This window comes from Poeciliopsis prolifica, unplaced genomic scaffold, assembly GCF_027474105.1.
Source record: "Poeciliopsis prolifica strain line A6 unplaced genomic scaffold, Auburn_PproV2 SCAFFOLD001, whole genome shotgun sequence".
NCBI classification, from domain to species: domain Eukaryota; kingdom Metazoa; phylum Chordata; class Actinopteri; order Cyprinodontiformes; family Poeciliidae; genus Poeciliopsis; species Poeciliopsis prolifica.
The window spans coordinates 10,757,022-10,781,601 of record NW_026562376.1 but is presented as its reverse complement, the minus strand read 5'-3'; the positions used below and the strand labels follow the sequence as shown (position 1 = coordinate 10,781,601).

At 37.2% G+C, this 24,580-nt stretch overlaps 1 protein-coding gene across 2 annotated transcripts; it reads right to left on the bottom strand.

Annotated features, from left to right (window-relative positions):
* Positions 1-525: 525 nt before the first annotated feature.
* On the bottom strand, positions 526-23,101 carry sema3e (sema domain, immunoglobulin domain (Ig), short basic domain, secreted, (semaphorin) 3E). 2 transcript variants are annotated; one of them, XM_055035426.1, is made up of 17 exons: positions 22,042-23,101; positions 13,550-13,710; positions 13,197-13,256; positions 12,460-12,579; positions 10,840-10,933; positions 10,525-10,641; positions 9,651-9,793; positions 9,453-9,567; positions 9,295-9,364; positions 9,079-9,223; positions 8,533-8,758; positions 8,282-8,373; positions 4,898-4,939; positions 4,482-4,648; positions 4,124-4,194; positions 3,743-3,876; positions 526-3,076 (listed from the first exon to the last, which is right to left on the bottom strand). In XM_055035426.1, the coding sequence occupies exons 1-17, from the start codon at positions 22,172-22,174 to the stop codon at positions 2,582-2,584; spliced, it is 2,385 nt and encodes a 794-aa protein (XP_054891401.1). In that variant the 5' UTR covers positions 22,175-23,101; the 3' UTR covers positions 526-2,581. The 2 variants fall into 2 exon arrangements, with proteins under 2 accessions (XP_054891401.1, XP_054891410.1); XM_055035435.1 differs by having other exon boundaries at positions 4,124-4,191.
* Between the last annotated feature and the right edge of the window lie 1,479 nt (positions 23,102-24,580).

Genomic DNA, 24,580 nt, shown 5'->3' with positions numbered 1-24,580 from the left:
TGTTTTTGATAACAAAATCATCTCCCTTGTTTACAAATGCAGTGTCACTAAGCATTATTATTATTATTGTTTAGTTTATCACATGTATTATTGATACTCTGTTTTTTCTTCTCTTTGCATTTCTGCACAAATGTATTGACTTCTTCACAATTATGTGATTATGTTAGTAAATATTTACTCATTCTGTATTCTCTGTCTGCCAGACAGATATATTGAGCAGTTCAGGTTTCTTTTATTTTTATTTCTTCTTTTGGAAATCTGTCCATAGTTAAGCAACACATGTGCACTCATGTCTCATTTTTGGTGTTTTACTTTACTTTGAGTACTTGTATTTTGTGATTTTTTTTTTCATTGTCCTTCATTCAGTTTGTTATCCATTCTAAGAGAAGAGCCCAAATAAGGACTGGATCTGGAAATTAGCCAGTAACTAAAAGATCTATATAAATATGCGAGTGGTAACTTTGTTTGTTCATTTACCAAATAAAACCTTAAATAATTTGTAGATATTGTAATGGGAACACTGAAGAATGTAAAACATGTTTTTATTCTTTTTTTCTTTATATGTGTGCATGAGCTTAGAATATCCTTTATTAATTCTTTCTGTAAACCAGGTAACAGCAAAGAAGAAAAGTCGTCCTGTTTTTAATTGCAGGCATTTTAAGGGTGAAATCTACACAATTTTCACAATATTGATGTTTTACCACTGGAATAGTTAAGGAATATAATGCTGATATAAGCTTTTGAAAGATATGTAACAGTTGTCTTACCACACTATGAACACCCCTTCGTTGCAGTCAAAATAGTCAATATAGAAATCAATAAATAATGCACAAACTGAGAAAAGAAATTAGCACAACTAGTACAAGCTTTCAAGCAAAACATCTGGTTCATTCTATCATCTTAGAATCAAATGAATATTCATATCTCTTCTGTTTTCCTAATGACATGCCTGAATGGTTGCTGAAACATTTATTTGTTTCTATTTTTTGTCCCAAGAAAAATGAGATTTAACTATTTGTGATAGCTATGCCTCTCATCTGCAACATCACATGGTTTGTCAGTCAAAACAGGACTTGTTATAGGGGGAACAAAAAGTCAGAAGAGAAGGAAAAATTACAATTTGATTACACAGATATAACCAGATCTACACAGAAATAACCTCAAAGCAAATACAAAACACAATACACACATCTAAGTCACTTGATTATACCTTCAGCAGTACCAGATGAATAAAAAAATCCACTGGTAAGATAATTTTTTATGTATTGAAATAGGATTTACAAGTGCATAAATAGTATTTGTATTCTTGGGGGGCAAAGTTATATATGAAGCATGCCTCAAAATACCCATGACAGTGGCATTGCAGCAGTTGATACTAGAGAAATACAAACACTGTATAATATGACACTGAACAAATGTTCTTACTGCCTATTATGCAATCAGAATAAACTTATGATTTCTAAAGTTAGTTGTAGTTGCTAAGTGCCAGATTCTTCTTCTTGTTATTTATTACTTTCTTCAAAGTCAAAAGTTTACACACACAAAGGATGTTATTACTTTAAACAATTTGACAAAGCCTGGACTTTGCAAGCCCTGTTAAAAAGTTGTCAAATCTGGCAAACTGTAGTGAAAAGCTTGCTGATAAATACTCAAAACATTTGATAAAAGTTATACAGATGAAATATTTTGTTACCAAATACTAAGAAGATTTAAGTGAACTTCTGAATTTAAAGAAAGCAATGTAAAATGATCTTTAAAATCTTATTATTATTATTATCAAATTATAAGATTTAGCAAATAAAACTAACTTTGGTAATTGTAATTGAACTAAAACAGGAACAGTTCAAACTGATTTCATATCAGACAACAGGTACACAATGAAAAAGGTTTGTGTGTCTTTTATATACTATGCATGTAAACATCTTGTTAAACTGTGTATTCTAATGAACATTATAACCACACATACTGCTTACGGTTTTACTCCATCAACTCATAGTCATGAGGCTATGAGTTATTCAAGCAGAACAACAATCTATCTTACAGTTTTGACATTATTACATCAAAAATAGCTCAGTGTAAAAATAAAGAAAATAATTTACCATGCAACTAAAAAATTATGTCTGACATTATTATTTCTTTTCTCATATTTTACAGAAAATGTCATTACTGTCACTCAGTAAAGTTGCTGAGAAAGGCTGAGATTTAAAGAAGCAGTCTTGCAGGGTCCCGATTGATCAGCCTACATGGCGTCTCTCACTGATCAGAGGAAACTTTACACAATTTTGTCCATCTTTTCCCATGAGAGTCTCTTTTCTGTGCTAATGGTGATGTCTGTGAGTTCCTCCAGGGTCTACAGCAAATAATAGAGTTACATCACAGAAAAAGACAAGATGTGACTTTTAAATGAACCATAAAAGACCTCAGTGGTAAATGCGGCTACAATTGTAAGGCAATCTGCTACTCTATCTCTTGCAGCTCTTGTTGAACGTACAGCATATACTTTTTACATGGTGCAAACACAGAGTATGAACTTTACACAGTGTGCTTGTGTGTGTTTATGTGTTGTGAGTTTATGTTATCTTCAGGTGTCAAAAGTGTGCCTGGGAGATCTGTGGGAGTTCTCATCTCCCTTTCCTTTTCCTTTCTTCTCACCACCTAAAGAAACATACTTCCTTTTGGTCTTTTTGCGTTTCTTATCAGAGCACCACACTCTCTCGCAGTATTCCTCCACTTTCTGAGCATCACCGTAACCAATTAGCTGGAGAAACTCCTTGTACCAGAGCCTGGAGTTAGATGCTGGGACTGAGGGTGGTTGCAGAAATCGAGGGTTGACGCTGGGGGCAGGTGCAGGGACTAGGATAGAATGACATTGAGCTGAAGCTCCGTCTCCATCATTAGGCTTGTGCATTGCCGTCTGAAGAATCGCTTCTCGGAGCACATGAAGGTTGATCCGCAGTAATGTGTGCACATATCCGTGTTCCACAGTCTGACACACATACATGCCAGCGTCAGAGCTCCTCACGTGTAAGAACAGAAGCCCGTGAGACGTCATGATGACCCGTTCATCGCCTCGTACCTGTACAAAGGAAAAGAGAGTAATTATTCAAATGAGGGAAATACAGAAATACATGGCACTACTACTGAATTAGCTTTTCACCCAAGAAGAATTATAATTGAAAAATCTATTTTACATTCAAAGACAAGGAAGGGTGGCACTTAATCAGCTCACTCAATATGATGGCTGATGCTTTATGTGAACTATTTCTGTTGCCCGATGGAGTACATATCACAAAAAGTAAAATCTTTAATCTAATGGTTTGGATTTTTTTATAGGATAGGATTTTTATATCAATACTGATAAGTTGTCAAACTTTTAATTACGCTGATGTTATTTTATTAAAATTTTATTAAAATTCTCTTTTAAAATATTTTTTTTTGTACTATTTTTGGAATTTCTATTAGCTAAGACAATATTTTCAAAATTAACAAAATACTTGACATACATAATCATACACCGTATGTAAAGAATCTACATAATACAGAATTCATTTTTACATTTTCTTATGTACAATTTAGATATAAATTGTTTAAGTTTTAAATTGTAATTTATGAAAATGCAGCTGTATGTATTACCTGAAATTCAGACACATAATACCACTGCACTAAAAGAAAAATAAGTTGTACAAAGTTTATTAAGCAGCTAATATACCAAAATATTAGTGGAAAAAAAGAACATAGTTACCTCATGTTTTTCCCCTCCTTTCTCCAAGAACCAGAGGACCTTAGCTTGAAGTGATCGAGGGACACATTCCAGTAAAGTGGTGTTGCTCTCAATGCTGTACATTAGCCTCTCCTTAGCCCTCTGCCATTGTTCATCTACACACACACACACACACACACAGATATATATAATAAAAAACTGAGAGGTAGGGCTGATGGCATTGGACTGCAGCAAACTTTCATTCTGCGGCTAATGTAAAGCTGATTGTTTTCTTCTGCCATGGAATAAGCACACTGACCGTACGGTAACCTCCAATGAAGACATTCTTTTTTTGCTGCGCAGTCTTTCTTGATACCCCATACACATGTATAAACACATTTCACAGCAATTTTATTCACTAACCATCAATTTGTAGCCCATTGCACAGCTGTACAGCGTTGCCATGGCGAATATCCTGTCGCCTGAATCGTCTGCTGCAAAAAAGAAACCCAAAGATGGAATCATTTTTAACATGTGATGAAAGCTGGATAGATGAAAGAAACTAAAACAGAAATTAAAAGTGAGAAAGGGAAGGAGGGAAAGATGAAAGCGAGGGATGGTGGATCAAGTGCATACTGATAGGTGTTACATAACATCTGACTGTCATGTCTGTCAGTTATAATGATTTGGTAAACCGAGATCATAATCTTTTGTCTTTAAGCAATTAGATGATCGTGCGACTGTTTTGTTTCATCTGCTATGTTAGTGTGGGAACTGTTACCTCTTGGTGTAAACTCCAGCTGGGTAATATCTGGAGCAGGTGAGACCATCCCAGGCACAGTATGGGTCTCTAGCCAGACAACAGTCTGCACACGCTGAACCGTAGAGGTCACACTGATGCAGTCTGACTTGTGCAACACCGACTTCTGACCCAACATACATCTGTTGCTGTGGAACCAAAGATGTAGATCATCAGCTAATTAGTTCATCTGGAATCAGATCTTTGCATGTTTGTTTTGTCTTATTTTCATCCAACTGAGGCACTTAACCAAAAATAGAGGTAGAGGCTAAAATAGGCTGGCAGTAATTTAAATAGTCTCGCTGCTGTCTTGTGCATATTGTTCCGCTGTTGTCATCTTGTGGCAGAACTCTGCAACTGCATATAGATGCACCTTAAATATTGATAGGATATCTTACCCTTTTGGGTGATATTATGATCTCTTTGATTGGAGCTGGAACCTGGAAAGAAAGTTTAATAGAATAGTATAGTCATGATATAATACAAACAAACAGTGGTGACATTTCTAAAATGTTTCTAGGTTTTCTTTCATAATTGTCATCCAGATTTATGTATCTTAAAACTATCAGAAACATATAATTGTCAGCTAGTTGTCATATGTAGAATGTCATGCAAAATCAATAACAATGCAGGGGCCTGAGTCTGCTAGGGCTCCAATGAATTATTTAGATATTTTCCAATTAACGTGTGTTTTACAAACATTGAACTTTACATAAATTTCATAGGTCCATATAAAGTGAGGCATTTTCAGATTGTTAAATTTTTATGGACTTAAGTAAATAAAAAATTTACAACTTAAGTATTTGAAAATTAAAAAAGTCATTGTGTTTTTTCAGGAACAACATGAAGTCATTCTCTTAAGGCAACATTTTCTTTTGATAATGCATCGATTCCTACCAGTTGACTTGGAGTATTACCTACATATCAATGTACTGTAGTAAGAGTAAAATAAATATTTTGTGAATAGTGGACCAAAACTGGCTACAGCCCAGGCATCTAATTTTGGTCCCAATAATAGCTCTTGTAATTTTACAAAGACAAACTAAAGCATGTTTTGTTGAGGTACTTTGCTATGCAGACGTACAAAATAGTAGGCTATGGTAAAGTTCTAGAAAAGCAATATTACATGGTTTTCTACATGCTTTACAAGTACAAATCTAAAAAGTGCTTTTGCTGTAATGTCTCAATCAACTTTGTACATTTTGACCATTCTTCTGTGCAATGTGCTCGCTCAGACTAAAGTTTTAATCCGCGAATCATAATTTTCAAGTATTGTCAGAGATTTAAATAGGATAGATCTAAGCCATTATAGCATGTGAGTGATTTGATCTAAATCACTGTAGGATATCTCAGTCCATGTGTTTCATTGTGCTACAGGGATCCCACCCATGGGGATTGTGAGCATTTTAACACCCACACATTTCCCCATGACTGGATTCAGCACCTAGACATTTTTCTACCGTTTTAAACAAAAGCTTTCCTGCCGGCGCTTTGTCTCTGTCCGTGTCTCTGCTGTGTCAGCGGGGAGAGTGCTTGCCTCTTTGCCTCCTCGCCTCCCCCTCCCACTCCTGTTCCTTGAAACTCAACACCAGCTTTGAGTTAAACAGGTGTTGTGCTGAAAAGTGCATGCCTGTCAATATTTGCTCACGAGGAGGCGCACCATTCTGTAAACTGGTATTGTTTCTAGTGAGGTATCCTAACATATTGTGCTTCCCCTGCATTGGGCATGCAAACTCAGTGGAATGAGCGGTACAGACTAAACTGAAATGAATAATGCGAAACCTATTTATGTTCTTGTGGAGTTCCAAGTGAACTGCACACTTGGGGTGAAATGGGAGGAGGTGCAGGTAGTTCTGTTTGTATGAATGAAAAAGACAGAAGAAGTATGGCTTTGTTTCAAACGTGGAGAAGAAGCTGGTGAGGTTGTGATCCAGTTGGATCTTGTCATCACAGTGATGGGAGATGGGCTGCTGTAGTGAATGTTATTCAGGCTCCTTCAAACTACTGCTGGATTATTAGCTGAGAAGCTGCTTTTTATCTTATCGCTTTAGGCTCCTAGCTCTTAACTGCCCTGATCTTCCTGCTGTAAGCCTTCATGTAAAAGATCTTTAGTTGAATATAGCTCTCTAAACTTTAGAGTTTAGAGAGCAAAGGATTTTAGACTGCATCAACATGTCATCACAAAACTGATGTATCACAACAGTTTCAGGTAGCTTGTCCAGATAAGCTGTTGCAACTACAAAAACACTCCAGACCGTGCAGTCAAAGTAGGTCTGTTATATCAGTTTCATTCAGTTCAATCCACTTTCTAACAGTTCTAACCCCAGGATTTGAGGTTTCCACTTTGTGTTTATAAATTATAATGAGATGAAGCAGAGAGAGACTGGGAAATCCTAAAGCTACATGTGGGAACACATGTTTTTTCTTTTTTTTATGTGCTCTTCAGCAGCGGTCCAGTGTGTTTTCATCCTTTGTGGAAAATTGGTATGCTGTCTGCATTTTGAAAGTTTGAAAGTATCAGATATGTCTGATCTAACTGATGGAGAATAGCCAGCTTATTGCTCTTCTTCTGCTATTCCCGTTTACAGAAGATGGATGAGACAGTGCAAAAGCTTGAGATATTGTTTTAAAATTTTACTTTGCTTCAAACTTGGTGTGGCTGTGGTTCCAACTTCCTCTCTTGCCGTATATCCTGATAAACAAGATGCTTAATTTTTGTGATCCTGGTTATCTATGTTTATGAACAAGTGCTGTTGGGTGAATTTGTGTCTAATGTATGTCTATAGCTCTAAGTGATCAGTAAGACTAGAAACGGGGTCTATAACTACTGATTGCTCAAACATACCAACTTATCCTTGACTTGGGAATGTGACTTTTACTCTTCATGTCGCCGATTGTTTACTAATGTTCGCTAACAAACCTTGGAGGTCATTACAGGACTGCTGTATTTATTGGAAAGGTTAGAACCGGTCCGTACTTCACAATGACAGTTGAATGCGTCCTCATGCTGGAGGTGGTAAGAACAACAACAAAGTTCTTTTTGGCCATAAAAATCTCATAGTTATCGCAAGCTTAGAACTCCTGGTCAGTTCTCATAAGTCCCTTAGTATTTGTTAGTGATCTATTTCAAGTTTCTGACGAAAAAAGTTACAACATAAGACAGAGAATCGATGAAAAATATTGAGCTCCAAACAGAGCCAAGAGGAAAATCTAAGAACTGTCAAACACACTCACACACACACCTCTTTGCTCTATGCCGCAACACAGCATCATTAACTAGAATAGTAATTGTCCTGAATATAAATTGGTCTTGTGAAGTGTCTGAAGTGTGTGAAGTGTGCTGTGTTTGCTTTACACACCACACATTTACCTATTATGAGTTTTTGTCCTCCTTCATGCAGGCAGTGACATAATTTTTTTTCTTTTTTCTTGCTAAGGTATGTAAAACATGCTTGTCAGAGAGGCCAATGATCAAACTAAGTTTCCTTTCAGTGTAAAGCCTGTTCTGTCTTGCAGACTGCACATGCCTCAGGAGTTTATCTGATAGCTGAACTTGTCTTGAAATAGTAGCTAATTTGTACATGTCATCACTTCATAGTTATATTCTAGTTCTTGTGGCAAGCAAAATAGAAAAGCTCTTTTTGCATTATTCAGGACAATGTGCCTCTGAAGTAAGACATATACCTCCTATCTCAATAAGTCAGGCAAACACCACAGCCACGACCAGTTTATATATATTTAGCTTGAAAAGTTTTTTTTTTTTTAAATAAAATATGAACTACCTTGAAAATTTGCAGCTCCTCCAGCAGCACCTCCTCTACTGTGTCTGTGTCTTTGTTGTAGATGGTGATAACTTTCAAAACCACAGAGTCATCTAACAACAGAAAACAGTTAATCTTAAATTGTATTCTTGCTTCTTTCCAATGTTTTATAGACGATGTAATGTAAATGCTGTAGTTACATTGTCCTGACAGTTTGTTAAAATCAAAAAATGTTTTGAGTTTAAATATGTATCTGATCCGGTGTGCTTTACCAGTGCCAATGTAGAGAACGTGGTAGTGTCCATCCTGTGCTTGTACTTTGTCTACTGCAATCTGGGTCAGCTTTCTTCTGCCTGGCTCTGACTGCAGGAGAATAGGTCTGTGGTGATGTGGAAGGACGGGACGATACATCACAGGATGAGAGCGCACGAACCGCAAAACCTCATCGGGAAACTCTTTTGAGCTGGAGAAGCCTTCACCATTCACTTTACTGGCACACTGTTAGTGAGATGGTTTGACAGAAATAAAGACAGTAGGGGAGATTTAACAGCAGACAAAAGATGTCTAATTACTGTGTCAGCACTTGGCAGTGCATGAAGAAAAAAGAAATTCATTAGTCATATTCAGACTATCCTAGTGTGAACTGCTGACGCAGCTACAACAGTTGGACATTTAGAAAAGCTGGGTAACATTCTTTCAACAATGTTCCCTTGACAAGACATTTATTGTGAACACAAACTGGGTGAAATGGAGAGCGTTGAGAGTGAATCTGGTAATTACATCTATTAAATATCTAGTATAAAAGAATCAAGGCTCACAGATCCAGGTCGAGGGTACGGCACTCTGCCTTCATAAGGCGTCCAATGATGCTCAAGTTTCTCTCTGTATGCAAATGGTCCGTTGAAGGCTGCTCTTATGTCTTCCATGTGATACATACACACAGCATATCCCTTAAACACGGCACTGTAGAAGAAGGTGTTATGAGTTATTTGATGGAGAATGTATGTGCAATTCTGAAGGCATCTTCTACTCACCTAGTTGTGCTAAAGAGGCCAAATATTTCTGGGTTTTTTTCATCTTTCTTTGTGAGCACAAACACATCCTCTTAAAGAAAACAGACATAAGTGAGTTTTGATGTTTGACCTTGACTTCCATTTCTGATGGCAGTTAAGGCATATTGCTGTATTCTTACCAAGATCATCAAAGTGTGTATCAATGCCATTTGGTCCAGGCACAGAACAGATGAGGCGAGTTTTCAGGAAAGAGCTCCATCTATTTACCAGCATTCGCTGTCCTCCTTGGTCATTCTGAGAGATTCACATTGTAATTTTACATGTCGGAGTTGACTGAATTATGCTCAAATACGTTTCTACGGCATAGGCATTCTCACCGCACACACACGCCCAATGCGGGTAAGGATTCCCCGGTTTACTCCCTCTCCATCAGTCTCCCGCTCAGTGAAGAAGAAGTAAACTTTATCATCATCTCTGTCATTGTTGTCTGGAATAACTGCTGACCCCACAAACTTGGGCTCTGGAGAAAGAATGTTGTATTGTTGAAAAAGCAGAATGAAAAAAGTTGTCAGTGATGCAGTGACTAGAGCAAACACATTTATGAATATGTTTTTTTGTTTTTCTTTAACAAAATGTTGTACAAGTAGAAATACCTGTTGAATTTTTTCACATTTGGCTTCATCACAACCACAAATTTAATTGTATTTTATTAGAAGTTTATGTGACAGACCAACAAACAACAGTGTGATATTTGTAATTCTGATGTGCATTTATATTCATCCCATTTTACTTTGACATTCCAAAATAAAACCTAGTTAAATTATTCATTTCATCATACAGTCAAAATGTTGTGTGTAGTAAAACTACATTTGCCATGTCCTCCCCATAAAATATGGCAATGGCAGCGTCATGCTGCGGGGATACTTTTCTTCAGCAGGCACAGTAAAACTTGCTGGAGGTAATTGTAATGTAAATTTTGATAAATACTGATCAATTCTTCAAAAAACATAGTTTAAAACTGAGAAAGAACTTAAGACTGGCACTGAGGTTCAACTTCCAAAGAACAACAATGTGCACAGGTGATGCAGACAAACTCCAGCTTCTGCTGAAGCAAAATGTAATTTTTTAAAATTTACTCTGGAGGAGTGGAAACATACGAACACTACAATTTTCAGATTATCTGTCTTAAAAAAAACAAACTATGTCCTATTTTCCATACACTTCACTGACATGAACTACTTTGAAACCAACCGTTGAGCTGCTGCCTGTCGTTTCTTTCGGTGCGTGTGTAGGTGTGGTTGTTAAGTCGACACAAAGCACCATCATTCTCCCAGTAGTCAGTATACAGGCCAATATAGAGCTCTCCTCCTAATTAATGTGGAAAAGAGAGAAAGAATGTAAACATTTTCTAAAAAGGGGAAGTATTGATAAGATGTTAACCACAAGGTGGCAGTATTTACTGTTAAGAAGGCAAATAGTTCTTAGTAGAAAGTGGACTGAAATTAAAAAGCAGCGCATTTCGCACAATTGATGGTGAAATTAGAAGTGAAATAATTCAATTCTTACTGCGAAGTGTTGACATGCAAGAACTGTTGGGATCAAATGGACAGCGTCCCTTCCCACTCGAAACACTCTCCTCTTCAACAGCAAACATAGTTTGCTGAGGGCAAAACAGAAAAATGGAAACTTAATCATTTCCATGAAAATGTTCACAAACATAAATGTCACAACCCTGCTCTAAGCAGTAGAGCCTCCAGCATAAGTGAGACCAATCCCTGAAGAGGTTGTGGGGAATGAAAGAATGGGAAGTATTAAAGGAGGGATCATAAAGTGATGGATGGAGAAGGAGAAGAGGGAGATGAGGAATAAAGTGATGGATGACCGAAAGGACAACTTTCACAAAGAAGTGTATATCCAGCTTTACTCTGTCCTTTCATTGATGTAGAATCCACACTCATCTTCTCTGCAGGCAGCTGAAGTGTGCACACACACGCACAAAATGATCTCCATAGAGAGCCACAACTCACACTGTGGGCCACCTCAAACATCTTTACAGTTACTGACATTTCAATGTTGCAATGCCACATTCTGTCTTGATTTATGAGAAGTCACAGAGCTAAACTGTGCTCTGCCTACATGGAGGCAACACAAGTTAGTTTCTGTGCTTAACACATCCATCATGGAGGGTGATCTCTTGAAAGTAAAGCTAAAATTGCCACACAAATGCACCCCAGTGTTGTTTTGTGCTTAAAAGAATATTTTTATTTACTTATAATGTCTTAGGTGTTAATGTACTACTCATCAGCCAGTGTCTGACCTGATCAATATCAGTATGTCATGTTGTAATGTATGGTAACATAAATATGATTCTTCTCAGAGCTGATCCCTACTGTGACCTAAATGTAATATCATATGCCTCATTTAAGATTTGTGAAGATTAGTCCAGTTGAAGGGTTTCCAATACTCCCATTAATCATCCATATCGATGTAGTTATGCTGAGCAGTGAACATTCCTGAGCTGAATGATGGCTAAGTGTTGTTTAGATGACCTATTGAACAAGATTGTGTGCAGGGTGGAAAGCTTTTTTCCCTCTCTCCTGGCTAAACACTGCAGACACAAAACTAATCTGTCTAGCTTTTACATGTGGGAAATATGTGTCGTACTCTGTCCATACATGCTGGCACTGATGTATGCAGTCAGTTTCGGTTGCACATCACTTTTCATGAAATACAAGCAAGTGCTACTCACAGGCTGAAGTAAACATAAATCATTCTTCTCTAGTCTGAAATTTTCTTTCTGCAGAAAGCAGCACCTGGGCTGATCTCCTTGTTTACTTGTACAGTTGGGATGGCAGCCTTTAAAAATATGAACAAGGGGTCTGTGCAAAATACCAATATATCTATTTTAAAAATATTTTTTTTCTTTCCCTTATTCAGTGTCTTTTCCATCTCCACATCACATCACATCACATCCTTTGTGCAAAGCACCTGGATACATGTACTAGTAAATAAATACTGAATGGGCAGTGTTTAATAGCTCAGCAGTCCAAGGTGTGTTAAGTGTTTTAAAAGCTCCAGACTGAAACATAATCAGAACTTTCCAGCTTGGGTTCAAGCAACAAAATTTATATCATATCACTATTTACAATAAAATAGTCAGCCTTTTTGTTCTATTTCATCACTCACCTGCCCTTTGTGTCCCACTTTGACCAAGGCACAGATGGGATTAAAGGCTCCTGTTCCACAGACCAGCAAATGAGTCTGGTTGTACTTTTGCAGGACTTTAATGTAGTTCGCACATTCAGGCTGTTAAGATAGAGACATGAATCGTATAGTAAACATTGTGCCACGGGTGAGGTGTAGGTTGCGATAATGTGAACATAAAATGGGCAAAACATTTTGTAGTGCATAATCAATGCCGTAGGTTGAACAGATAGGTATCTTCAATAAAATAGAATATTATTGAAAAATCTATTTATGTCAAGAACTTTTGCACTAAGTGAAACACATTATGTAGCCCAACTACACACAGGTCACACAGCTGAAAAATGCATGACTTTTAAAATTAGAATATTTCATCAGATCAATAAAGAACATCTTGATACAGAAATGTAGTCTTAATAACAAATAACTGCATAAAGGCTGTCATTTTTCAAAAGGTACTTTTAATCACAAATGAGCATCATCAAGATGCATATTCTTCTTCTGGCTCTTGTAGCCTTCATTTGACGCTGAGTCAACAGGAAGGTGAATTGTGTGAGAGACGGAAAGCATGTCGTAAAGGTCAACAGGCCGGGACTTGAATCTGTGACAGCCGTGTAGGAGACTGAGGCCTTCATGGTGAACCATCAAGAAACTGTTTTGTCAAGTAGACATTTTGCTATATTAAATATTTTGCAAAACTTTACCACAACATTCCTTACCTTTTCCCTTCCCTTCATCATACACTCCTCTATCTGAAATTCAGTACTCGCCCAGTTAATCTGAAAGAAAAGCACAGTGTCCACATATTTCCACTAGTTGTGTTGTGAACAAAGTAGTATAGCAATATACTTACTTTGTATACAACAGTAGATTTTTTCTGCATATTTGACAGACATGGAATATATATAACTATCTACATTAATCCTTCAAAATATATTAATATAAGTCATGTATAGTAAAAATGTTAATTCTAAACACAAATCTGAGAATTGTTCTCACACATGTACATGTCCAGTTTTAGTATATCACCTAAACATTTTGAAACCTAACAAACAGAAGAAGCTCAGCCCACCTGTTTGTAGTGAGCATTCACTCTGTCCAAGTTGAGGGAGAACAAAGCATTCTTGGCACCAACATAAAGCCTTTGGTGGCTCTCATCCAACAGCATGGTCTGGGGCTGAAGAGGCACTCCACGTCCCTGGAAGATCCAGGTCCTGTTCATCTGCCAGAGCTCTGCATGAACATTCATGCAGTGTTATTTTATGAATTGCATATGAGGGTAAATGTGCAACATTCTGAGGAACAATCACATATAATTTTTGATGCCAATAATTGTCATTCAGTCCTTATGGATTACAGATTTCTAAAACAGGTTTATAGCTTTTACATCAAGTTATGTTATCTCAGCATATAGTGCTATTTAATCTTCCTTACAGAAAGGTTACTTGTTGAAACTGTCATCAAACATTCACATTATAATTAAGGAACATGTCCTAGGCAAGTCAAAGTATAATCAATTTACAATTAAGAAATAAAACATTTTTATTCAAATATGTCTGTATGACCACTTTTTCTCATTAGATAGAAAGATAGATGCTTGCACATCATACCTAGTTTTGTTTTATTTCTGACCATGTGAGAGTGAGACTTTGAGATTTTAATGTTTAAGTTTTATCTTTGAATGTTGCACAAATGTATCTTATTTTTGAATTTAGCTATGTGTTTCCCATTAAATGTGAAAGCATACTAAGTTCAAAGCAAACCATAAAATTTCTGAAGGGTTGATTATGACCCCATGTCTAAGACTCTGTCAGAAAAGAGACTGTAACAGCAGGACATCATTATAGGAAGATGTTGTATATTTGATTTACTCTGCTCTCGTCTTGTGGTCTTTTTAACTGTGAGAAACCTCTTTTATCTGTCAGGAAACTGCACCAGTCTCTATTTCAGTCATTAGTTCAAATCTACTGCCACTCCCACTTTGACATGGAACCAGTTGCACATTGGGGGTATGTCATTAAATAAACACACATGCACTCATCAAAACATATCAAGGAGACATTTTAATGTACTTTTGTACTACTCCCCATTTTCTTTTACTGACTGGATTTGGCAAACTGGCCCTCCCTATTTTTTTAAGCTTCTGAAAGGTCATGGGTGATGGATATAAACTAAGCCCTAAACCACCAGAGGTGTGCCCTTCCTCTGGCTTGAGTTGGCCTAAAAGACTTTCATTTCCACATGATGGGGCTGTACTCAGTTCCCTCATAAAAGAAAAAAGGGGAATCTGGTGTGTGTTATAAGTTCCTGTGAGACCTCAGGCATATTAAAGCACATTGGCCTTTGTGCTCAGGTTACCTGTAGTTGCTTCAATTTGGGTTGGTTCTGCAAACTTGGGGGATTCATGTAATATCTTAGAAAATCATTTTAAAGCTAACAAAACACTTTCAGCTATGCATGTGTAAATGCATGACAAAAGTAAGATTCAGCAACTTCCTAAAAAATGAGGTTAGTTTCCTGCAGGGCAGGTTTAAAAGGAGTAATTGTGAGATTTGTTGTTCTTGGATCTGTATATTTTCAGTGACACATGATCTTTGGTATAGATGGAGAGAATGTTTATTCTAATTCTGTAGATCATGCAAAGCAACTACACTTCAGTCAGTGCAGACATTTATTTGTTTAGAATGGGATTAGGTGTCCAGAGAGGAGGAGGTGACTGTGTATATTTTGTTGCCAATAAAATTTCTAAGTTAGAGACTGCGACTGTTTGTTTGAGTTGCATTAGGTCCTGGGTGGTTAGGAGGTATAGACAGAAGGGATGTGGCAGTTGTGTTTTGCCAAGGCTCAGACATGCTTCCTGTAATTATCGAATACACACACACACACTCGCACACAAGCAGGGAGAGAGAACAGCTCTCTGTTTCTCTCACACACAGATGTCTCTATTTTCTGGTTCCTCTTTGACTTGAGCTGAACTTGTATCAAGGACACCGCTCTTAACTTTGGTCTCAAACAATCACCTCTTTGTTCTTGGAAGTTTGCTTCCATCAATTCAAACAATTCACTCAGATGACTATATAAAGTACTGAACTAAATACAACAGGAGTCAAGTCTTTTTTTCCATATGCAGGTCTTTGTCATGAAAAGGAGTGGTACCAGATTTGTTTCGTTGCTCTAAGAGTCACAGAAAGAAAAAGAGAACAAAAAGAAAAGTGCTTGCCTTCTGTAAGAAAGTGAAACAGAACATGTGACCATTATAGTAATTATAGGTAATCAATGTTACTAAAATGCAACAGGTAGATCTCTTGATTACACAGTCAGACTCACAGATGATTCAAAGCAGTATTTTGAAAGTTTCTTCTCTGTCATTAAAACAGACAGCCACTGATCATAGTGAATAAGGAAAAGACGGGTATTTCCAATTTCTCCCATTCCTTTTAATCTATTTCCTGTCATTTGTACCACCTGTAACCAGTGAAGGCTCCTGCGCCTTCGAAAAGCCAAGAAGGGGAAGCTGGCTTTTTTTTTCCATCAACCACTGATCCAGGGAGACACATGGCCTCACTCTGATCCCATTTCAAAAGGAAATCACAGCGAAAAGGGCCTGCGTCAAGACAGGGATTTTCAACAGCTGTCTGCAGAGCAATGACAGATGCTAGAGTAGATTTGCCTAAGTAAAATTAAAATAAACATTCTGATCTCTTCTTTACCCATATTGCAAAACGCCACTTTGCAACATTTGGAGAGTATTAAATTTCAATGGGCATAGGCTCTCTAGCAGTATCTAAGTGTAGCCTAAAACACACAGTGGAGGTTGTGGTTTATGAAACCTCAAAACCTCTTTTGTGTTTTTCAGAACTTCACCTTTGTGTTTTCAGCATTAAAGGTGAGCCCAGGCAGATGCAACAAGAATATTCAAATTCCTTGCAAAAAGACATTAAAAATTGTAATTCAAACTGTAGAACTCAAGGTATGGGTATAACCATCAAAACCACCGTACCATGCTTCATGATTATCATTCCACAGATACCTTTAAAGCCTGTGAGATTTTCTATTTTAATTCCACCTTTTGGGAGTGGTTAGTACATAACTGATGTCAGAAATAAAACTTGGATTATGTGCTCTCAGACTTCCAGCTAAATGTGCTTTCAATTATGGTTACCTATTGGGTGTGTTGACTCATGCAAGACCACAAAGAGATTGAGTGGGGTGATGAAGTGTTTGAAGGTGCAAACATGAACAAGTAGACCTTGTCTTGTGCCGCAGAGATCTGATTGAAACCATGAAGCTCATGAGGGTGTATCTGGGTGTTCTGACTGAATGGTATGCTCTTTATTTTTACATTCTCTTGTGTAAAAGGGAGATGATGTCACATTGAAAAATGAAAGCCATATGGAGGATGGGAGAAGTGGTAAAGATGGTGTTTCTCTGAGTTGTTACAGTTTTTAGAAACCAAGACATTGCTTTTCAATTTTCTGAAACATTGCAATAGTCATGCACATGATGTGAGGAGTGTATTTTCAACATGCAATTTGCTCAAGATTATTTTCCTGGAATTATGTCTTTGGCCAAACATTCTGTTCATTCAGATGTCCTAGCCTTTCATTTTAAGGCTAATTTCTGCAAAAAAATTATTATTCCAGTTATTTGGGTGTCTGTGTTCTCTCTGGCAAACTTCAGTGTGGTGCTTGTGCTCTTTTAGAGAAAACTGATGGACTCCTCTTTACATGGCACCAATGAAAGTCAGTCTGTCTGAATGTGCAGGAATGATCTTTCACATCAATGTCAGCCAGGGTCTGCTGTCGGTAATGACATGACATTTTAGACATTTAGGTGACTTTTCCCACATTTTTATTATGTGGATCTGATATGATGTGGATGTTGATGAGATTTAGTTATTATAAGTGACAACAAATTTAACAACACAGACATTAAGCATAATGCCTGCCATTGATGCATCACTCCAACAATGAACAACTTCCACCCGATGATCCTTTGTCAATTTTAATGCTTTTTCAAATGTAGATGATTCAGCTTTCTTCTTGAAGACATGAATATCCCCCCAATACTTTATTATGGGGAAAAATTGTACTCCTTTTCCTTTTCTCTGCACAGTGAAAAGGTCAGAAAAGGTATTAGGCATTCATCAGCTGCTTCCCCCTCTGGACATCTCATTATCAAACTGTAGAGCAAAAACATAACACAGAGGGAGAAGGTGATGCTGAGATATACACACACAAAATGAATAGGGCACAAAGCTGAGTTGGGAAGACAAAGGAGAAGGCAAAAATTATGACTTTTGTTTTCTGTAGTTGGTATTTGTCTGAACTTCGGCTTACCTTCCATTTTCCATGCTTGGTTTAAATGTGTGCACAAACACTGTTCATTTAGACCTTATTCAAGGTGATGTGCATATCATAGGCCTACTTTCATGAATGAAATAAAGTTAATTGGACTCCTCACCTGCCACATTAGAAGAAATGAGTCATAGAAATTCCCACCCTAATTTTACTCTGTGCATACTGGTTTTCCCCAAATTACCTACAGCTCCGAGGTCTGGGGGTTGTAAAAAATATATAGTGACAGCTTTCTGTTCTCAGGAGAGGGAGGTCTAAAATTACAGTTGAAAGAGAGGCTTCACACACCTGTAATTGCCACCCGACTAATCCCTGTGTTTATGTACCTTGGAGTTTTTTTGTCGAACTCATAGTTTTATCAGAAATGCTGAGAACAAAAACCTCACATCCACTGCTTTGGCCTTCAGTGTTTCTACCAACATGATCAGATAATTTTTTGTATCTGCACCATTATTTGTTGATTTTAGATAAAGTATGTATAAGTTCACATGCAAACACATAAAATACATATGAGCTCTGGCCTCAAGCATTCTAGAAATTATTAGTAATTAGTAAAGTAAATTAAATTCTAAATGGATACATGAACATATATATTACATAACGCTTATGTATTAGGCATACACAGTATTTGTGAGATTATTATTTATTAAATGATGATGTTAATTTAAAATGCAGTCATTAAACAGCTAGGTTTGGTGAAATGTCCATATCTATGCTAATGTTTCATCATTTCAAAAGCTTTTTTATCAAGGATCTACTACTGAAAATAAGACTACATGAAAAATATAACCATAATGTACAGAGAAAATATTCTGAATATTCGCAAAAACTAATTTACCAAAGAGATAGATAAAACAAATTAATTAATTAACAGAGTGAAAATGGCTGTGGGTCACTTCACACATTTGCCAATTCATACCCCTACTTTCATTGTCCCATGTAGACATTTCATCTCTATCTACTTCTACTACATAGGTAAGAAAATCACTTCAACACTATGTATTTGATATTCATATTAATTTTACAGAAATTTTGTGTTCTGTATCCATCAGCCTTGTTTATGATCTTGTTTTGGTCAAATTGACTGATGAAATGACTAAATATGAGCCATGACTAGGCATGGGTCAGTAACATTTTAAACCTGTGTAAAGTTACTGTGTAAAGGTGTCATCACATCCTCTGAATAGGTTACCAGAGAACATGTCAGAGTAATCTGAGATTTTTTTTAATATCGTTTGAAGCACAGAGTAATGCAGCACTTACTTTGCTGAACATGTCGCTGTGCAAGACTGATGAGCTGTTTTAAAACTACAGTTAGAAAATTTGGTGACATATCTGTGTAGTTTTTCTTTTCAATTTCAGTGTTTAGAATATTGATGCTCTGGTATTTTATTCAAAGTTCTTATAATATGAGAATTTATTCCAGTGAAACCTAGCTTGATCAAACTGAAATAACTGAATAAAGGCAAATACTAAAATACTTTGGGCGTCAATACATGTAAATTACATGTGCAAAATAACCAGCATTTTCAGTAAATTAACTAAACAAATACATCATGAAGATGTTTTCTATTAAGCAAAGGACACTTTTTAAGTCAGTTACTCTCAATATTAGACTATAAAATGTTTTTCATTTAAGGTTTAAGCCTTTGTAACTATTAAAACCTACGTCTCACTTTCAGTAGCTTAGGTAACATTATAGCATGGCTGTAGAGGCAGCAAATTAAATCTGAGCCTGAACACCACCCTGCAGCCTGCTGATACTCAGACACATGCTGAGTTGTGCCACAGCTTCATTAACAGCAAAACTGATGGCTGTTCTAAAACAAGATCTTATTTCACTTCTGTAGCCTGGTGATCTCAAATAAGCTGCCAAGAAACCTGAATGATGCAAATTTAAATCATATGGAGCTGTGTTCAAAAGCATGAAAATAATACAAAGCAAACAGTGTCTCTTTATCTCTGCTGGACTGTGAACATATATCCCTGCAGGGGCATTTCAAAGTGCACAAACCCATTATTTAATAAGTCTGATTGGCTAAATGTTCAAGCAGTTAAGCTGTATTAACATCTTTGGGGATGTGTTTAAAGTCTTTGGATGTTGGACAGCCAAAGCTTCAGGTCAATTCTTTGTGAAGACATTGTAGTTTCAAAGTTTGTAACTCAATACTCTGTGTGATTAACATAACAGCCTTGAATTACAAGGGAGTGTAAAAAAAATAAAGCAGTGGCCTTGATAGAAATTATTTAAAAGGCACTCAAAATAATATTAACCAGAGAAGACATCCACACAAAACATGTTAAATAGATAAAAAAGACAATAAAAATATGCAATGTTACTATTATATAATGTGCAATAAAAACAGATAAACATTGCACAGTGTGACCGTTTTTAGACACTGAGATGGCTGACATCATATTTTATTGACCGTACTAGTGATCCCAATCTATAGCTGACCCTCCTGATGAGAAGGTTAAAAATACATCAGCACTGACAAAATTAACAATGGTGTCATTCAAAGATGAGAATTTTTTGCCCCATTTCTTTTGGTACCAGATGTTATGGTAATAGTTCACAAGCCTATGGATGAATACTTAGAACCATATTTCTCTTCATCTGTGCTGAACTGCATCCAAATCTGCCTTGCGGAAATAATTCACACAATTTTGCTTGTGTTGGTGTGTTTAACTATGTCTGCTTGCAAGGGTTTGTGTGAACCGACGGATGTGTGCAAATATAACTGGCGGAGCCCATAAGGCATGTATTAGGACTTAGATGTTTATCATTCCATAATGATAGGATCCAACTGCTTTTTTTCCTGGTGTTCTGAGCTAGCCAGAACATGTATCCGAGAGTCAGGGATGTCAATCATCATGGCAGCTCTGCCCTCAGGTAGATAAAAAAAAAGGATCATAGATGAAAGCTATAACCACACCTGATGTTTATGTGGCAATACTGACTAAGGATGCAGGCATGCTTAATTTCAGAAATGCCCTGAATTGCACTGTTGATGTGGAAAAGAATTCTGCAATACATTGTATTACATAGTCGACATAACTCCCCATCGATAGACAAGACTCGTCAACTCACATTAAATTCTCTGAGTGCATATGTATGAGTTACTGACCATCCAAATTCCACACCTATATCCAACCATGACTAACAGGCTTATGTGGAATTATCGCCTCCTGTTGCTGTAGAGATCAAAGGAAACTTAGAAAAATACAGTGTTTGCTCAAGAGTTTTTATCTACAAAGATAAAAACCCTCATTATTGTCAAAGAGATACACAGCAATCAGTCCACATACCAGTGCATGCACATCCAAATATCCAAATCACCCACTTCCATATACAAATAAACACCCACAAGCACACAGACACTTGTCTCTTACTCACAGACATATTCCAATTTCAAAAAGAAAAAGAAATATATTCCGTCACTCCGCCAGGATGGCATGAGAGAAAGCCACATTGTGGATTGTCAGCCACCATGGCTAAGAGACCAAAACAAACTGTAAGGAGGCCACGGAAGCATCAGTTGTGTGTAAAACAAATAAAAAAAAGACACACACACACGCACACACACACTCATATATATATATATATATATATATGACTTCTGCGTTTTTTTGTGTGTGTGTTTATATCACATTTTAAATGAGAGAGGGTGAAAGAATAATAGTTCCTTTAAAGAAGATATGAAAGAATCTTTTAGTTTTGAACATTAGAATCTAATCAAATACCAACTTTAAAGTCTTTCATCAACAGTAATGTGCAGCAGTACTTGAACTGCAACTGAACATTTTTCTACCTTAAATTTCAATGCTAATCCTGTCTGAGGGAGAGTCTGTGTGGAAAACCACACTGTCCATACCAATAGCCTTATAGTTACTATTTCTAACCAAAGAAAGTCTTATTTTTTAGTCATAAAAAAAACTTTTTTTTTTTTTTTTTATCAACCTGTGTTATTTAAATGTGAATTCAGAATTAGTCAGTAACAGGGCTCTATTTAAAATAATGCTGTTACACCCACCCCCCTCTCAGTTTGCATTCTGAGTGGACTGCAATATAAATACTAATCACTTTCACTTAAGACTCTGTTAATCTATATTTTTTTTTAGCAGCACAAATATTAAATTTAGACCGCACATGTATGCAATGCTCAAGGTGAACATAAAACATAAACAGAGTATGTGCATTTTTTACCTTTGTGGGAGAGTCGTATCCTTGGGTATATACTGTGCTTAGCATGAGCCATTCCCAGCAGAATAAGACACAACAGCATCAGTGACAGTTTTACAGACCTTATCCATCCTGCCATGATCTCTAAGATAAGCATTTTATAGGCATTAGGTTAAAGAAGCTTTGTGTCCATCAGCAGCAAAGTCCAAAAAATGTTGAAACTCCACAGGTATTTGTATATATTTCCAGTAAACACAGCAGATAGTCCTCAGTATTCAAAAAGAATATAGTTGAAGGTAGCAGAGTATTTTCTCAGAATCACCTCTCTGTCGATCAGCTTTACAGGCAGCCTCTATGCAGTGACTGCTCTCCCCTATAGCAGCCTGCTGAAAGCTGCATCCACCCACTACCTTTGGTAGAAAGGATAGTGCTTTGGCTATTATCCTTGTTTGGTCTTAGCAACCAGAGAGAAGAGAAGTCCAGTTGCTACATTCACGCCGCAGTGCTCACTGCTCTCTGTCCATATGTCAGTCCGTCTGTTTTTTCTTTTTTTTTTTAGCTGTCAGCAAGTGCAAGCTTTTGCTCGACTGTTCATAATCTGAAGAAGAAAAAAAAAGTGAAAAAATTACAATCCAGTCTCTGAATCTCATATAGGTGTTCAAGCTGCTGATTTGTAAAATCCCAGTCTGCAGAGTAAGAGCTGCTGTTCTGTGTCTTCAGTGTGTGATCCTCCTCTCAGGTCCGCTGGGGCCAGTCATTCTCTGGACAAGAGCCCAGTAAAAGACAGAGTGGTAGAGGGGAGGAGTAGGGAGCCTCGTGCCTGGCGTGCAGTCTCTCAGCAAAGTGAAGCTTCAGCTCTTAACTCTGTTGCCTGCTCAAGCAATCAGGGAGGATCCAAACCTCTGTCAGTCAGGTAAAATGGTTTCTACCACATCTATTGATCTGAGGCCACCTGCCACTGTGTGGTGTAGGTGGGAAAAAGCCTATGGGAGTAAAGTAGCTGACAATGTGGGTAGTTTATATCAGTCAGAAGGGCTAAAATATTCCTTCATCTTCCTCGAGACGGTCTTAAGATCTCTTTCTCCCTCCAGGGCAGCTGGGTATTAAGAGTTCCTCTCCCATTCTGAGGGACTTTTCCCTCCTCTGAGAAATGCTGCCTCCCATTTCAGTCCTCAGACCTCCCCCTGCTTTTCCTCCACTGCTCTCCTCCGTCACTACCTTCTCTTTTCTCCGGCTCTTGCCACACCAATATGGACCTCAGCCAAAGCAAACTGGCACTTTGTTCACTTTCAATTATTCCTCTTTGTGCTTGTTTCCATGTGGATGATTACTACCACTGTTTCCACAGATTTTCAAGCGGAAGGTTTCTTTGATTAAAGTTTCTATCTCCCTACTCATTTATTCTCTCCTCTCTGTTTATTTTCCTACCCATCATTCACACTTGTCAGTTCTTTAAAACCTGATTATTGGGTGTCCTTGTGTCCCACGTGCTCTGCTTTGATTCATCACACTGTTTTCTCTTTCAGATCTTCCTGCCACCACAATCTGTCTAATTGAGTTTTCTTTCTCTCAATTTTTAGTGAGTGTGCATGTGATAGTTTTAAACGTTGGTTTACAATTTCACACAAGGTACACAACAAATTTACATGGTCCTGCCTTTATTTAAAAAAATAAAAATAAATAAAATAGTTGAAGACGCAGCCAAAGTTTTAAATGTGGGTGATATTGCTGTCTTCTGGATGCACAATTCTGTCAAGGAGAAAAACAACTATTGGTTTTGTGATGGTCATTCGGTGCAGATTAAGAAAAAATATGACCACACCATGTAGAAAATAATTAAGAAACAACTTCTAGTTTTATTTTAGCAGTTATATTTTCTAGTGATTATGTTTATTTTAAAATTATTTTTATTTAATTATTAAGAGGGAATAAAGAAGTAAAACAGGATTGAAAACACAATCATCAAGATAGAAGCCAAACAGCTTAAAGACAAACATTTATGAACATAATGGGAACCAGTTTTTACAGGCAAACATAAATTAAGACACATGAGGTATGGAATTGCAAGTGATTGTGTTGGGATGTGGCAGCTGCACTCAGCCACCCCCCACCCTCCACAAAGACCCTGAGATCTGATGACTGACTGCAACTCCCACACTGCACCTGTTCCCCCCCCAGAACAGAAGGACTTTTTGTGTATGAAGGTCTTGTAGCATACACGATATGTGTTATTCTATTGCCTCTTGTAATTATACACTCATCTGTCACCGCGGGTGAGACAACTGTTCGACGTCAGCTTCCTCTGAGTTGCTACAATCAGAGTGATTGTGACACCCAGATCATCATTCTTAACCAAGCCACTAATGCAGGGCGCATTTCAGTCTTGCATCATGACAAAAAGCTCTGCCGGCAGATTCTCATTTCCAAAGCTTATGCTCCAACCCCAGATTAATAGCCATTTAAAGCGGTTAATGCACATCGACCAGTGGGTTCAGCATTTCCTTTCTCTAATTCTTTCACTCGGTCTTACTTGCAGTAATCAGTCAGAACAATGCCTCACATA

Excerpts from the sequence above, each read along its gene's own strand:
- sema3e (XM_055035426.1), bottom strand. The coding sequence starts at position 22,174 with ATGCTTATCTTAGAGATCATGGCAGGATGGATAAGGTCTGTAAAACTG. Across the intron at positions 8,374-8,532 it reads CGTTCTCTACATTGGCACTG|ATGACTCTGTGGTTTTGAAA; the intron begins GTAAAGCACACC and ends TTCTGTTGTTAG. Across the intron at positions 3,877-4,123 it reads CAATGGGCTACAAATTGATG|ATGAACAATGGCAGAGGGCT; the intron begins GTTAGTGAATAA and ends GTGTGTGTGTAG.